Source organism: Hippocampus bargibanti, linkage group LG04 (genome assembly GCF_051943395.1).
Source record: "Hippocampus bargibanti isolate YZ-2025 linkage group LG04, ASM5194339v1, whole genome shotgun sequence".
NCBI classification, from domain to species: domain Eukaryota; kingdom Metazoa; phylum Chordata; class Actinopteri; order Syngnathiformes; family Syngnathidae; genus Hippocampus; species Hippocampus bargibanti.
Genome location: NC_142737.1, coordinates 32,856,116 through 32,870,910, shown reverse-complemented (window position 1 = coordinate 32,870,910; position 14,795 = coordinate 32,856,116). Strand labels below are relative to the sequence as shown.

The 14,795-nt window shown below is 47.2% G+C and overlaps 2 protein-coding genes and 1 long non-coding RNA gene across 3 annotated transcripts in view; 1 reads left to right on the top strand and 2 right to left on the bottom strand.

The window, feature by feature from the left end:
* LOC148899792 (uncharacterized) overlaps positions 1-14,795 on the top strand; it is a 130,591-nt gene that overhangs the window by 92,578 nt on the left and 23,218 nt on the right. The gene's annotated exons all lie outside the window — the stretch shown is intronic.
* On the bottom strand, positions 14-14,249 carry LOC148899794 (uncharacterized). Its single transcript, XM_088995264.1, has 4 exons — positions 14,023-14,249; positions 6,271-6,552; positions 3,820-6,163; positions 14-137 (listed from the first exon to the last, which is right to left on the bottom strand). Exons 1-3 carry the CDS (start codon positions 14,198-14,200, stop codon positions 5,079-5,081), a joined length of 1,545 nt encoding a protein of 514 aa, XP_088851390.1. The 5' UTR covers positions 14,201-14,249; the 3' UTR covers positions 14-137; positions 3,820-5,078.
* On the bottom strand, positions 9,579-12,359 carry LOC148899795 (uncharacterized). The gene is made up of 2 exons (XR_016114823.1): positions 10,645-12,359; positions 9,579-10,115 (listed from the first exon to the last, which is right to left on the bottom strand). It is a non-coding gene; the product is annotated as an uncharacterized LOC148899795 (long non-coding RNA).

Here is a 14,795-nt window from a genome sequence, read left to right as displayed (position 1 = left end):
CTTCGCCGACAAATTCAGAAGAATTTGGTCAACGCGTGTCGACCGCGTTTTGGACCACAGTCTGAGCTTGCGTCGAGTCAGCAATGGTGACGACTCTGCATCCCGGAAATCTGTCCACAGTAAACGCCGTTCACCACCTTCGAAATAAAAGCATTGTAAAGCGTCAGCGGTTTGGATTTAAAATAAAGTTTAAAAATAATCTTTATTAAATAATGTTTAAAATAAATAAACCACAGTGCACAATAAAAACGGATCGGCGACATTGAGTCAACTTTTTCCGCCTAGATTGGATTGTGTGACCACCTTTGAAATCGAATTCAATCTGCAGTTACTCATATTATTATAATGAAAGAAAAACAAAGTATTGCACGTAGAGGATATTGGAGAAAGTTGGTCTTCAGTCAAAGCAGTGGCACCCAAGTGCAAAACACCAGCGGCTAGTCGTCACTTTGTCATTATTTTTCAGAACATTCTGACTCTCGATGCGCCCCAGAGGGAGCATGTGACGCTAGCGGCCAGACCAGATAAGGGCCAACGACGGCCCGCGTAGCACAGGCTTTTTAATCCGGCCCGCCGAACTTGTCCAAATTATAGTAAAAACAGTGTCTGAAAGTCATGACAAAAAGTTAGCGGACAACAAAGCAGACAACTCGTAAAAGCTGCCTGTGTGGCGGGCACTAGGACCAGGCATCTCACCCAGCAGGTGCAGGGGAGGGGGCAGTTCATGTTGCATGTATTGCACTGCTTTTGCTGTTCAGTTGAGATCCACTTGTTAGCCGTTGGAATAAACACGTCTCCACATATTCATCTTGTGTGCTCATTCCTCAACGGCTACACTGGTGACCCCGACAATGGAAATGTTCATGGCAACGGACGAAGATGTTTCTTCTACGGCCATGTCGCCACGACCGGCGCCCAAACTCGCAGCTGCCGCCTACACCGCGAAGTTGCCCGAGTTCTGGCACAGCGACCCGGCTTCGTGGTTCCAGCATGTGGAAGCACTTTTCCACCTACAAGGCATCACGACAGATGACCTAAAATATTCCATGGTCGTGGCGTCCCTCGACCAACCGACAACGCATCGCATGATGCAACTTCTGCGCGCGCCTCCACGATGCAGGAAGTACGACGCGCTCAAACAATGGCTGCTCCGACGGTTCACGCTGTCGGCCTCCGAGAGAGCAGACAGACTTCTTTCGCTTCCCGGACTCAGCGACGGAACAGCAGTGGATCTAATGGACAAAATGCTGTCGCTGTTAAATGCGGATGATGGCGGATTCCTTTTCCCCCACATTTTCCTTCGCCAGCTACCACCCGAAGTGCGCGCCGTGCTCGCTAACGCGACGTGCCTAGCCACCGGCGACTATCGTGGCTTGGCGGAAGAAGCAGATCGAGCGCTTCTGGCGATACGGCGGTTAGCCGTGCAAATCGATCCGACCGTCGTGGCCGCAGTGGGATCGCAGAAGCGGCGCGGGAAAGCCACCTGCTATTTCCATCAGCGGTTTGGCGCCAAGGCTCGACGCTGCGCACCTCCCTGCTCCCACGAGACGACAGGAATTTTCAACGCCCAACACCCAGTAGCAGCCGTGGGCGCCAGCAACGAAGGCGAGCTGCTTTTCGTCACGGCCTCCTCGTCAGGAAGACGTTTCCTTGTGGACAGCGGGGCACAAGTAAGCCTGCTGACGCCCACCGCTGCGGACAAGATGGCAGGTGGATGCGGGCCTGCCTTGTGCGCAGCTAACGGCTCGCCCATCGCTAACTTCGGTTCCAGGTCGGTGACTGTGCGTTTCCACGGACGGGAATTCAAGTGGAACTTTATTGTTGCCGCGACCACAGTTCCCATAATTGGCGCCGATTTTTTATGTGCTCACGGACTTCTTGTGGACATTGCCAACCGTCGTTTGATTGACGCCATCTCTTTCGCCATTTTTCCGTGCGAGGCCGGAGGGCTCGGGGCGTTAACGCATGCAAATTATTTAACATCGGGTAACGTTTATGAATGCCTGCTGACCGATTATCCGTCGTTAACCACACCCGCCTTTTCCAATGCCGATACTAAACACAGGGTAGAGCATTTCATTCCCATGGTTGGCCCGCCAGTTTTTGCCCGCGCTCGTCGCCTTGACGCGGCAAAATTGGCAATGGCGAAAGGGGAGTTCGCGACGATGGAGCGCTTGGGCATCGTGAGGCGTTCCAACAGCCCGTGGGCCTCACCATTGCACATGGTGCCCAAAAGTGACGGTTCTTGGCGGCCGTGCGGTGATTTTCGTCGGCTTAATAATGTAACCACACACGACCGTTACCCAATTCCGCACATCCAGGACTTTTCCGCACGTTTGGCCGGAGCCGTGATCTTTTCCAAAGTTGACCTCGTTCGCGGTTATCACCAGGTTCCGGTACGGGCAGAAGATGTGCCAAAAACTGCAGTAATAACCCCTTTTGGCCTCTTTGAATTCCTCCGTATGCCTTTTGGCCTGAAGGGGGCGGCACAGACCTTTCAGAAACTGATGGACTCAGTCTTGCGAGGTCTTGATTTTGTATTTGTCTATCTAGACGACATCCTTGTGGCCAGCCCTTCACCGGAGGAACACCTGTCGCACTTAACCGAAGTTTTCAAGCGCCTTGATTTGCACGGCCTTATAGTCAACCCTGTTAAGTGCCAATTTGGTCTGTCCAAGATCGATTTCTTGGGGCATCGCATTTCTCCACAGGGCGCCATCCCCTTACCCGCCAAAGTACAAGCAGTGGTGGATTTCCCCCGCCCGGCCACAGTTAAGGCTCTGCAGGAGTTTTTGGGAATGATCAATTTTTACAACCGGTTTCTTCCTCACGCAGCCGACCTCCTACAACCCCTCTACGGCGCCTTGAGAAAAAAGAAGGCTAACGACCCCGTCGAGCGGGCACCGCAACGAGCACAATCCTTCCAACGGGCCAAGGAAGCTCTTGCGGGTGCAACTCTTCTGGTCCACCCAATCTCAACCGCACAGGTAGCTTTGACTACCGACGCGTCTGATGTTGCCGTAGGGGCGGTGGTTGAGCAGCTTGTGGAGAACGAATGGCAGCCCCTTGCATTTTTCAGTCGGAAACTGCAAGATAACGAACGCAAGTACAGTGTTTTCGACAGAGAGTTGTTAGCACTCTATCTTGCAACGCGCCATTTTCGTTTCCTCCTCGAGGGGCGCCGGTTTACCGCATATGTGGATCACAAACCACTCACATTCGCCATGTCAAAGGTGACTGAACTGTGGTCGGCCCGACAGCAACGGCATTTGGCGGCCATTTCTGAATTCACAACAGACATTCAGCACGTGGCCGGCAAATGTAACCCTGTGGCCGATTGCTTGTCACGCGCGATTGTGTGTCCAGTCCAGCTCGGGGTGGATTTTTCAGAGATGGCCACCGCCCAATCTGAGGATCCGGACATCCACGAACTCAAGGCAGCAGGCACAGCCCTGAAACTTGAGAAGGTGGCACTGTGTGAAGGGGGTCCCGCTCTCCTCTGCGATGTGTCTACGGGTCGCACTCGTCCCGTGGTTCCGCAGGAGTGGCGTCGGCGAATTTTTAATTCTATTCATTCCCTCTCACACCCTGGCGTCCGGGCGTCAGTCAAACTTATTGGGGCCAAGTTTGTCTGGCCTGGGTTACGGAAGGACGTCAGGAAGTGGGCAGCTGCATGCGTGGCATGTCAGCGCGCCAAAGTCCACAGGCACACCCGAGCAAACCTGGAAACTTTTCCAATTCCGGACAGGAGATTTGACCACGTCCATGTGCACCATTTGTCATTCACAAATACAGCAATCCCCCCTCCTTTCTGCTTACCGCTGCCTTCATTTCTGTCCGCTCGTACGAGTTGGAAGCCCTCCAACTCTGCGTGGGCGTCCAGAGTGATTGCCGAAAGCCATGTCTCCGTGACGAGTAGCAAGCTGGCTTCCCGGTACTCCCTCTGATGTCGCGTTAGCGCCGCCAGCTCGTCCATTTTATTTGGGAGCGATCTCACGTTCCCCATGATGACGGACGGGAGAACGTGTCGGTATTTCCTCGTTCTTTTGCGGCGATCTTTCCCGGCCCGACATCCTACGGGAGAACGTGTCGGTATTTCCTCGTTCTTTTGCGGCGATCTTTCCCGGCCCGACATCCTCGTTTCCTCCTCTTCAATTCATCGGGGATGTCTGGTGCGGCGGCCGCTAGTCCGCTATTAGCCCGCCACGCTAGTAGCTGGTCTCGACTGTAAACAATGGGATTCCGCGTGCGCGTGGATTCCCCGTTCACAGGAGCGATGAAAAAGTAAAAAATAACGGCGATGAGCAAAAGAAAAGATGCCCATCTCCTCTCCGTAGGTTTATGGAACGAGATTAGGCAAAACAAAAACGGAAAAGTAAAGAAGTGAAAAAGTAGACAAGAAAGGGAAAGAGCTGCTGTGGAGGCAGCCACACAGGGGGGCGCCATCTTGGTACTTGAACTGCCCCGGGGAGATGCTCAGCTTGAGGGAGGCCGTTTTCTCAGAGGCAAACATGGATCAGCCACACGTGGAAGGGGCAAGTAGTCTTTTATTATGGACGCACGAGGAAATAGAATGAACAAAAGGATTCAGGAAGGGACATTAAGTTTGAAAAACTAAATAAATGAAATAAAAACAACCAATAAAACGTTTTGAAAGGGCTTTGCTCTTCTCTCCACGCATATTATTTCCCCAGCTGGCGGGCACGTATTTGCAAGCTATGACTTTGACAAGAACACTTCTAAAATTTCCATTTGTTTTGTTTCTTTTTCAATGACAAAAGAAAACCTTTAATCGTCCCATAATGGGGAAATTTGCATATTGACATCAAATATCAGCCACCAAGCTGGGAGAGCACTGGTGTCAAATTTGAGGCCCGGGGGCCGAATCTGGCCCGCCACATTATTTTCTTCGGCCCATGAAAGCAAGTCAAGAATGCCAAGTTGCATGATGCTTGCTAAAGTCTCAACCAAAATGTGTAAATTTACGAAAGTTCGAACCAAAATTTCACAGTGTCACATGTAAACCACAATAACAGTCTTTATTTACGACTTCAAATTTCAAGACTATAAGTGGAGCATCAGAAGGGTTTTTCGCCGGTGTGCATCCTCATGTGCCTGACGAGCGTTTCCTTTCGGGCGAAGGTCCGGCCGCAAGTGGAGCATCGGAAGGGTTTTTCGCCAGTGTGCGTCCTCATGTGCAAGACCATTGCTCCCTTGTGGGAGAAGGGCCGGCCACAAATGGAGCAAGTGAAGGGTTTTTCTCCCGTGTGCCTTCGCATGTGCGAGACCAGCCCCGCCCTTTGGACAAAGGTCCGGCCGCAAGCGGAGCATCGGAAGGGTTTTTCGCCCGTGTGCGTCCTCATGTGCGTGACCAACGTTAGCTTTCGGGCGAAGGTCTGCCCGCAAGTGGAGCATCGGTAGGGTTTTTCGCCGGTGTGCGTCCTCATGTGCAAGACCATTGCTTCCTTTTGGGAGAAGGACCGGCCACAAATGGAGCAAGTGAAGGGTTTTTCTCCCGTGTGCTTTCGCATGTGCGAGACAAGCAGCGTCCTCTTGGCGAAGGTCCGGCCACAAATGGAGCATCTGAAGGGTTTTTCGCCGGTGTGTGTCATCATGTGCGTGACCAGCGTTTCTTTTCGGGCGAAAGTCTGGCCGCAAGTGGAGCATCGGAAGGGTTTTTCGCCGGTGTGCGTCCTCATGTGCCTTACCAGCGTTTTCTTTCGGGCGAAGGTCCGGCCGCAAGTGGAGCATCGGAAGGGTTTTTCGCCGGTGTGCGTCCTCATGTGGGCGGCCATGTATCCCTTGTGAGAAATGGCCTTGCCGCAAACCGAGCAGCAAAAGGGTTTTTCTCCCGTGTGGCTATTCATGTGTGTCATTAAGTGGGAATTGCGTGTGAATTTTTTACCGCAACGGGAGCAGCAGAAACGCTCCTTGGGGGAGGGACACTTTTGGCGTTTGCGGGGGCTTTTCTTGGCAGGGACCTTTTTCGGAGAGCCGGGGCACGTTTCGTCGTCTGTGTCGTCGTTGTCGTCCGAGATTGGCGCCAGGTGGTCGTCTGGCGACGACCAATCAGAGCATTCGGGCGCTTCGTCTTCACCCGCTTTGCTATTCGGGCGGGCGCCGGTCGGGACCAACGCGCTCACATCGGCCTTTTCCTCCTTCTCTAAAGATACAAGAATGACCAAGTATTTGCCAAGAATTGAGCTGCGGGAAATGTTTCTTTGCACCTGCGACGTCACAGCCGCCATTTTTTCGAATACATGTCATTACCTTCACAATCGGCGGCGCTCCCCAAATCTTCTTCTATGTGAAGCCCCGATGGGGGCGTCCAGCAGCGATCTTCACTCGGACCGCCGGGATGAAGCTGTGACCGCTCGGGTGGTGGATGTCGGTATTCGTCACTCTCCTCGAAGACGCCATCTTGCGGCAAACTGCTGACATCGGCCTCCTCCTCTTCCTTTTTAATCTGGGGGACTTGTGGATACTCCAAAGCGGAGCTTCCCGATTTCACATCAGGAACTTCTTCCCGACGACCGATCAGCTGATTCACGTCTGCGAGGACACAAGCAGGACGTAATTTACACATTTAGAAAATGATGGAGGAGCAAAGGAGGCAGTGTTGAGTTTGTGTTGCGCTAGTCATTCTGGCAGCAGTCCTTGCGATTTAATAGTAACCAAAATGGTAACTTTTCGTAGCGATTGGAAGTACTCACGAGAGAAATGATGCACAGCAGTGTCAATCATTGGTCTGGGAACTTGACAAACGTTTTATTCTGCGCATGCTCTTAAAAAGGCTTCACAATTTCCGGGTTTCACATGATTACCTCGTTTCGCAGGTGATACCAAGCATGAAATTTCCTCAATCGTGTCTTTGCCTCACACATTGACACACGCGCATTTAACACTCCCACTCAAAGACATGTTCACAATTTCATGTCGTAAACAAAAAGAAAAACACGAAAAACATTGAAACAAGAAATACATTGTTGTAAAAATAAAAACATCGTACATATTTGCCACACTCTGCAAGCTTCAAAATATTCACATTTCGTCAAACAAATATCTCTTGAATCTTTCAACTTTCACTTTTGTCACCGCCTTAGTAAAAACATCCGCAACCATGTTTTCTGTTGGACAATATTTTATAGATATTTTCCCCTTGGTGTGCGCAGACCGTACAAAATGATATTTAATATCTACATGTTTGCTTCTCTGCCTACACACTGGGTTTTTGGACAAACCTATTGCCCCGATTGTCCTCATATATTTTTACTGTTACGTGACGTTTACCACTATCCATCCCTTTTAATACAGTAAAGTCTCGTTATATCGATATCGGATATATCGATAGTCCCGGCCGGTTATGTCGATACTATTTCTATGCACGCACGGAGAAAATTACATGCAAACAGGGTCGGATATATCGATAGTCCCGGTTATATCGATATTTTTTCAGACTCCCTTGAATATCGATATAACGAGACTTTACTGTAATTGTACAAGGTACATACGGTCGTCAGTTGTGGCCACCAGTGCCATATACTCAGCTTCGCAGGTTGATAATGCCACAGTTGGCTGTTTTCTACTTTTCCACGAGATAGCTGGACCTTCATTAGTTAGGCTAAAACATATCAAGTCAAGTCAAAGTCAGCTTTATTGTCAAATATGCTAATATGTATGACATACAGCACAGATGAAATTACTGTCCTCTCGGACCCAGCATGCAAGGCACTAATAATGTGGCTAAAAAAGACATACAATTGACAACAGACAATACATGTAATTTCTGAATGTAAAGTGAGGTAGTGATATATGTAAGGTGAGGTAGTGACCTATGTAAAGTGAGGTAGTGACGTATATAAAGTGAACAAACATAATAAACATGAAAACGGCAATTTGCCAGGAGAGGGGAGCCGCTGCGTGTTCACGCGCCGCCATCTTGGGAAAAACAAAAATAACAAATATGACAACACAAAGACACAGAGTCATTCATTCTTCAGGACTTGCTGTACCCTCTTTGTGATGACATGAAGCAGTTCTAGTTGAAAGAGGAGAGGATCAAAGCATCCATGTCAGCAGTGGATCAGGGACGTCATGGTGGAATTTGTACGTCTACTACAAGCTAAATGTTGAAAGCAAACAAGAAGCTATATCCACTTGTGCTCCTCCTGTCATTTATATCTGCAGACCAATCAGCGTCACTATATCCTTCTAGTCTTAACTTCCCTTTAATTTACGGAAATTAAGCCCTTGATCTATAGTACCTTTTAAATATTTTAGTAAGTGTTTTACTGCAGTCCAATGCTGCTGTTTTGGTTCAGCTAGGTGTTGTGAGAGTTTGCTAACAACCCACCTTAAATCAGGTCTGGTACATGTCATTATGTATATTAGGCTGCCCACTATCTCTCTGTACCCTGATGAGTTGACAAGTTCACCCTCACTGTTCAAATCCAATTTCTGTTCACACAGGGTGCTTCTTACTTTGCACTCAGTCATTTGCACAAAGTCATTATGTCATGAGATTGGGTGACGTGCATAACGAACGGTTTGTAAGTGTCAGGATGCCCTTTTAGCACCATGGCTATCTGAAGCCTGTCGCTATTGTGTTCTTCTTAATGAAGGTGAATACAGTCTCTGCTCGAATAACATAGTCCGTGACTGTTTCATAGCTGCCTTTTCGGAGTGAGGAATGTTCGTAATACAAACTCATCACCCGTGGTTTGTCCTTTCCAGCGTAATGCTCACGGAGAATCTCCAGTGCTCTTCTCTTGTCACATCCTGCGTCTCTCATGACCAGCGATAGGCTCTTATTGTCCAGACATTGCACCAATTCTGCATATGATCTCCTTTCTTAGCCTTGTCTTCGGCGAGCGCTTCTTCGCTGTCTTCCTCAATGTTCGGGACGCCCAAAATAACGTCTCTGAGGCCTCGCAACTCCATGTGGGCGAGGAACCTCGTCTCCCAGAGCTCGTAGTTTTTCCTCATCGCCATCGAACCAAACTCTAAACCAGGGGTCCCCAAACTTTTTCCTGTGAGGGCCACATAACTTAGGAACTTAATTGTTTCCCAGACAGGGTGTGTAAGGCGAAAAGTGTGTATCTCAAAAAACAATTTCCCATAGCAAACCATTAAAATGGGAATAATCCGTTCCCGGGTTTCCATAAAATATAGTTTTTAACTAAATAAGCCTTACAACTACACACAACATACCTTATTCTATGTATAATAAATGTGCTATTGTATTGTAATGAAAGAAATACACTGCATTGTATCATAAAGTCACAAAGAGAGGCACATTACATGAGGACTGTAATTAAAGTAATAAACTGTACTATAAAATAAAGTTTTTTTCAACTTCTTCGATTGCCCCAGACCGTCGCTTTGAGAGCACGGAAACACCTTGTGCAACAGACGCACCTTTGATGGTTTCTCTGTTCCGGAGAATGGGAGCAATGGTTGACTTAGCATAGCCGTGCTCGGCCACTAAATCACACAAACGCACACCTCGTTCATGTTTTTCAATTATCTCCTTCTTCTCAGCGACTGTGATTTTATTTTGTGTCTTCTTGGGCTGAACACGGTCCCATCATAGTAAAATTATCAGCAAAAAGCTCTAAGTAGGCGATCGACGTGTGCATTCGATGAGAGGGGGTGTACAAAGTAGCGCCAGCTGGAGCGCTGTTCGGTCATGTGCTTCCGTCGAAGATCACTCCGCCAGCCGTGGTGGGTGTGTATTATGAAAATAGTGCCTATTATAAGGTTTAATTTTCATAAATTGGACGTTCTTAAGACGAAAAGTTTGTGGGTTAAGGTGTTTGTAAGTTGAGGTCTCACTGTATTTATGAAAGAAATAACTAAACAACTCTCTCTGGGGTTCTTCATAGAAAAACAGGAAATAACACTATTTATGAAATAACTAAATAACGCTCTCCGTGTTCTTCATAGATGGAACATTTTCTTTCTTAACAGATTCAGCTCAGTTGTCAGAGCAGAATCTCTCTGACACATAGCAGCAGTCTCTTAAAGTTCTTGTGTTCCTTCCTCATAATAATCCTTTTGTAGGTTCCAGTAGGCTTGTAGACACCGCTGTTCGCAGCTCTCTCTCATCAACTTCCCTGTGAAAAGCACAAAGGAAACAGATTGAGAAAGTGAACTAAGTGATACAGGACCAACACAGCACAATACATTTCACTTCCAGTATGGCTGTAAAGGTGGATTTTATCCCAGTAGATGTTCCCATCTCATCTCATTTTCCGTACCGCTTATTTCTCATTAGGCTCGCGGGGGTTGCTGGAGCCTATCTCAGCTGTCTTCGAGCACGAGGCGGGGGACACCCTGAATTGGTTGCCAGCCAATCGCAGGGCACACAAAGACATACAACAGTCACTCTCACACCTAGGGACAATTTGGAGTGGTCAATCTGCCTGCCATGCATGTTTTTGGAGTGTGGGAGGAAAACGGAGGACCCGGAGAAAACCCACGCGGGTCCGGGGAGAACATGCAAACTCCACACAGGGACACGAACCGGCGACCTCTGCACTGTGCTAACCACTCGACTACCGGGCCGCCCTCCCAGTAGATGTTATGATGTTTATATTTGTTTATGCTCAGAATGACTCATTCAAGTCAGAAAAGTAAGCTTACCTATGTATGTTCATCAGCGTGAACTGTGGGTCTGCATCTGGCTGCTGAGAAGTTGAATATCAGGTTCCATTCTAGTTACAGCCAGTCTCAAGCAGTGATGCAAATGTTCATCTCTCAATCTTGATCTCATCGGAGATTTCAGCAGTTTCATAGGTGAAAAGGTTTTCTCACAGATATCCGTGCTGCCAAAAACTGGACGTTTTTTGACGTTTGGCTATGTGTCGTTTGGGAGAGCGGCATAGAAGTCAATGAGACTATTGGGCTTGAATGCGTCATCACAGTTCTGTCACGCAGGTCCCACTTCTCCATGGTTTGGTACACTTGGTCAAAAATATCATCTCCCGTTGTAGTCCCTTTGAGACTTTGGAGGGCTGCCAGCTCCTCGCACATCTTAAAGTTTGCTTTAACTCCACGAATAAAAATGAGCAGTTGCGCTGTGTCTTCCACGTCCGTGCTCTCATCCAGTGCTAATGAAAAAAAGTCACATTCTTTCGTCTTCTGCTGCAGCTGGGCATATGCATTACTCCTGATTTCTTCACCGCGTCTGGCGATTGTACTCGCCGACAGACTTACGGCATTAAATGCATATTTCTTCTCGAGACACAATTCCTACGCGACAGCATCCATACATTTCTTAAACTCTCCATCCGTGAAAGGCTTACCGCTGCTTGCTATCAGTTTAGCAACCCGAAAGCTGGCCCAAACGGATTCCTTGTTCAGCTGAGCTTGGCATACCAATGTATTCTGCTGAGATAGTCGTCCACTTTTTAGATTTGAGAGGCTGCTCGTATTTGGCCTTGCAAGCTATCTTACTTCGTTTAGCTATTGTACTTGTCTTTGTGACGGGATTTATAGTGTCGACAAAGATTGTTTTCTTTGAATAGCTACTCTTGACAGATGAGACAAACAGCCTTTTGTTTGCATTGAACAAAAAAATAATCATTTGTCCACTGCAGGCTCAATACCCTGCATTCTGAATCAATATTTCTCTTACCTAACATTTTCGCCATTATTCTCCAAACTGAGCGCCCCTGAATGTACCACCGGACTCCCCTCCACTTCCTCATACGTCACTTTCTTGTGTTGCGTCGCATTGTGACTGACTCCTTTTGCGTTCTATTGTGAGCAGGCGTGTTTGTATTGTTCAATCACGATTATAAACAACATACATTGATTAAAATAGGAACAAATACTGATCGAAAACCGACGTTTGACTTGAAAATATTTTTTTTTTCCGGAGGCCAGCTAAACAAAAAGGCAGAGTTGTTATATATATTCAGTGATATTCACTTGCAATGGATGAAAGTAATGATTTCAAAGACACTGCGCAGCTCCTAATTTTTATCCGAGAAATAAATGACAGCTTTGAGATAAGGGAGGAGTTTTTGACCATGGAGTCTTTGAATGGAACAACACGAGGGGAGGATTTGTATGACAAGGCGTCTGCTGCCATCGATAAACAAAAACTACAGATGGATCACCAAATTTAACAGGAAAAAAACATTGGGCTAATGAAAAGAATCAAGGATCAAGTAAAAGAGGAACACCCTGAACAGGATGTTATTTTTCTTCACTGTATCATTCATCAGGAATCACTTTGCAAGTCTGTATAGCAGCTTAACCATGTTGTGAATCCGTAAAACTTGTGAACTTTATACGCGCAAGGGGACTCCGGCATCGTCATTACGTTCCTGGAGGAAATTGATGCGGATCATCAGGACTTACTTGACCACCCTCGTGTCCGGTGGTTAAGTTTGGGCAAAGTGCATCAACGCATTTGGGGCCTGAAAGAAGAGATCAGCGCATTTTTAGAGTTCAAAGAGAAATCTGACGAATTTCCTGAGACTCCAGAACTGGCTTTGTGATTTTGCGTTTGCTGTGGACGTATTTTCACATTTGAATGAGCTGAATGTGAAACTGCAGGTGAAAGATCAGCTTGGGCACAACATGTACAAGCATCTTACTGCGTTCAAATCGAAGCTCCTTTTATTCTCCAGACAAGTTGCGAACGCATCTTTCAGTCATTTCGCTACATATATAGATATGCAAAGGAATACAGCAAATCACTGGATGACCCGCACAGAGAATTCAGTCGCCGGTTCTCTGATTTTGAAGAGTCACTTCATCTTGTGTCTTGTCCCTTCTCACAAGACCCTGAAACAGGACCACATGAGGTGCAATTGGAACTGATCGATCATCAGTCTAACGCCACCTTGAAGGAAAAGATCAACACTCTTAAACTTAATGACTTTTATGCTTCACTGAATGAAGCTACCTTTCCAAACCTACGGAGGACGGCGCAGAAGATGCAGGCCTTGTTTGGCTCGACTTATGTATGTGAGCAGACATTCAGTGTTATGAACATGAACAAATCCCGGCACAGATCCAGGATAACTGACCAACACCTCGGATCTATCCTGAGAATCGCTACAACAAAACTTACTCCAGACTTTGATGCACTGACAAAACAGGGAGATCAACAACACTGTTCCCACTGAAACTGATGGTGAGTTTTCCTGCTGTGTTTATTCAACTTAATACTCAAGCTGCTTGAGTATTTCGTTGTCTAATAAATGAATGTTGAAAGTGATTCCATTTTTCAAGAAATGTTTATTTCTTTAACTTTGCACCTTTGATTGAAACGTATTAAAAAAAAGACGCAATCTTGATAAATCACAGTGTGTATGTTATTTTAATCTATTTACATTTCCTCCTCCTAATATCTGCGAAATAGTATGTAAATGCAATATCTTGTATTATGTATCCTTGAGACAAATTTATTAACTGATAAGTGCTATTTTTCAAATCTGAAAGACAGTTAATAAATTGGGTTGTAGTGTTCTTACTGTGCTATGAGGTTCGCACACACTACATTTAATCCTTTAGGTTGAGTATATCCGGCCCAAACACTCCCTCCAAATGCTCCCCTCTGTCAAATTTTAGAACCCATTGTGACCCGCCAGTCAAAAAGTGTGCCCACCCCTGGTTTAGACTCTAAACCATCTTTGGGCTGTGGTACTGGGCCCATAACTTCGTTTTAACAGTATTACTGTTAAAACGCTAGGACTGCTGCCAGAATGACGAGCGCAACAAATTGGCTGAAAGCTAAATCTAAAATGGCGGCCGTCCAAAACTGTTGTTGTCCGTTCAAATGAAAGTGCAACTTCCGATTCATATTCAAAATGGCGGCCGTCCAAAAGAATTGCGAGCGCACCCGTTCAAATTAAAGCACAGGCGAATCAACGTCTTCCGATTCAAATTCAGACGTTCGGCCCGGCCAAAATATAACCAGAAGACTGTGGGCTTCCGTTTCAACAAAATAAAGCGTTCTTTTGTTTGTGACGCCGCGAATGCCGAATCCAAATATGGCGGACAAACCTTCGACTCGTATCACAATCCGGGTCTTGCAAACCGCCTCCAGTTGTCGTCGGTGTCGCTCGCTCTCCTCCCTCGCTCGACAAAGTTGCTCCTCGTACGAAGCCATGGTCGTTTGGAACAGCCCGAAGATTTCGTCGGCGGCCGCAAGCAGCCGTTCCCTCACCAACTGTTTTAACATGTCGACGACTTGAGATTCTTTCTGGTTTTGGACCGGAAGCGGCGTCTGCTCGCCGAACTTTGACCTCGCTCTGACGACGTCACCTTGAAACGCGCGAATCACCGAGAGGGCCTTCATCGGCCACACCGCTCCGGTAACACGTGTGAGGCTCCGCCATATTGTGTGTGGTGGAACTGCCCCGGGGTGATGCTCAGCTTGAGGGAGGCCACACGTGGAAGGGGCAAGTAGTCTTTTATTATTGACGCACGAGGGAATAAAATGAACAAAAGGATTCAGGCAGGGACATATTTTAAAGTTTGAAAAACTAAATAAATGAAATAAAAACAATCAACAAAACGTTTTGAAACTGCTTTCCTCCGCTCCACGTTGATTATTTTCCCACCAGGTGGGCTCGCTCCTACTTTGACGAGATTACTTCCGAAATTTCCACTCATGTTTTTTTAATGACAAAAGAAATAATAAAACAGTCCAGTCAAGGGACCTCATCATATATAAACATGACAGGTTGACATCAAAGATCAGCCGCCAAGCCGGGAGAGCACTGTTGTCAAAGTCAAGGCCCGGGGGCCAAATGTTGTCCGCCACATCATTTTCT

Bases quoted from the DNA above. Each gene is read 5' to 3' on its own strand.
- LOC148899794 (XM_088995264.1), bottom strand. From the start codon at position 14,200: ATGTTAAAACAGTTGGTGAGGGAACGGCTGCTTGCGGCCGCCGACGAA. The intron at 6,553-14,022 runs GTTTGTCCGCCA...GTGTCCTCGCAG, and splicing joins GATTGTGATACGAGTCGAAG to ACGTGAATCAGCTGATCGGT. The intron at 6,164-6,270 runs GTAATGACATGT...TTGTATCTTTAG, and splicing joins GAGCGCCGCCGATTGTGAAG to AGAAGGAGGAAAAGGCCGAT.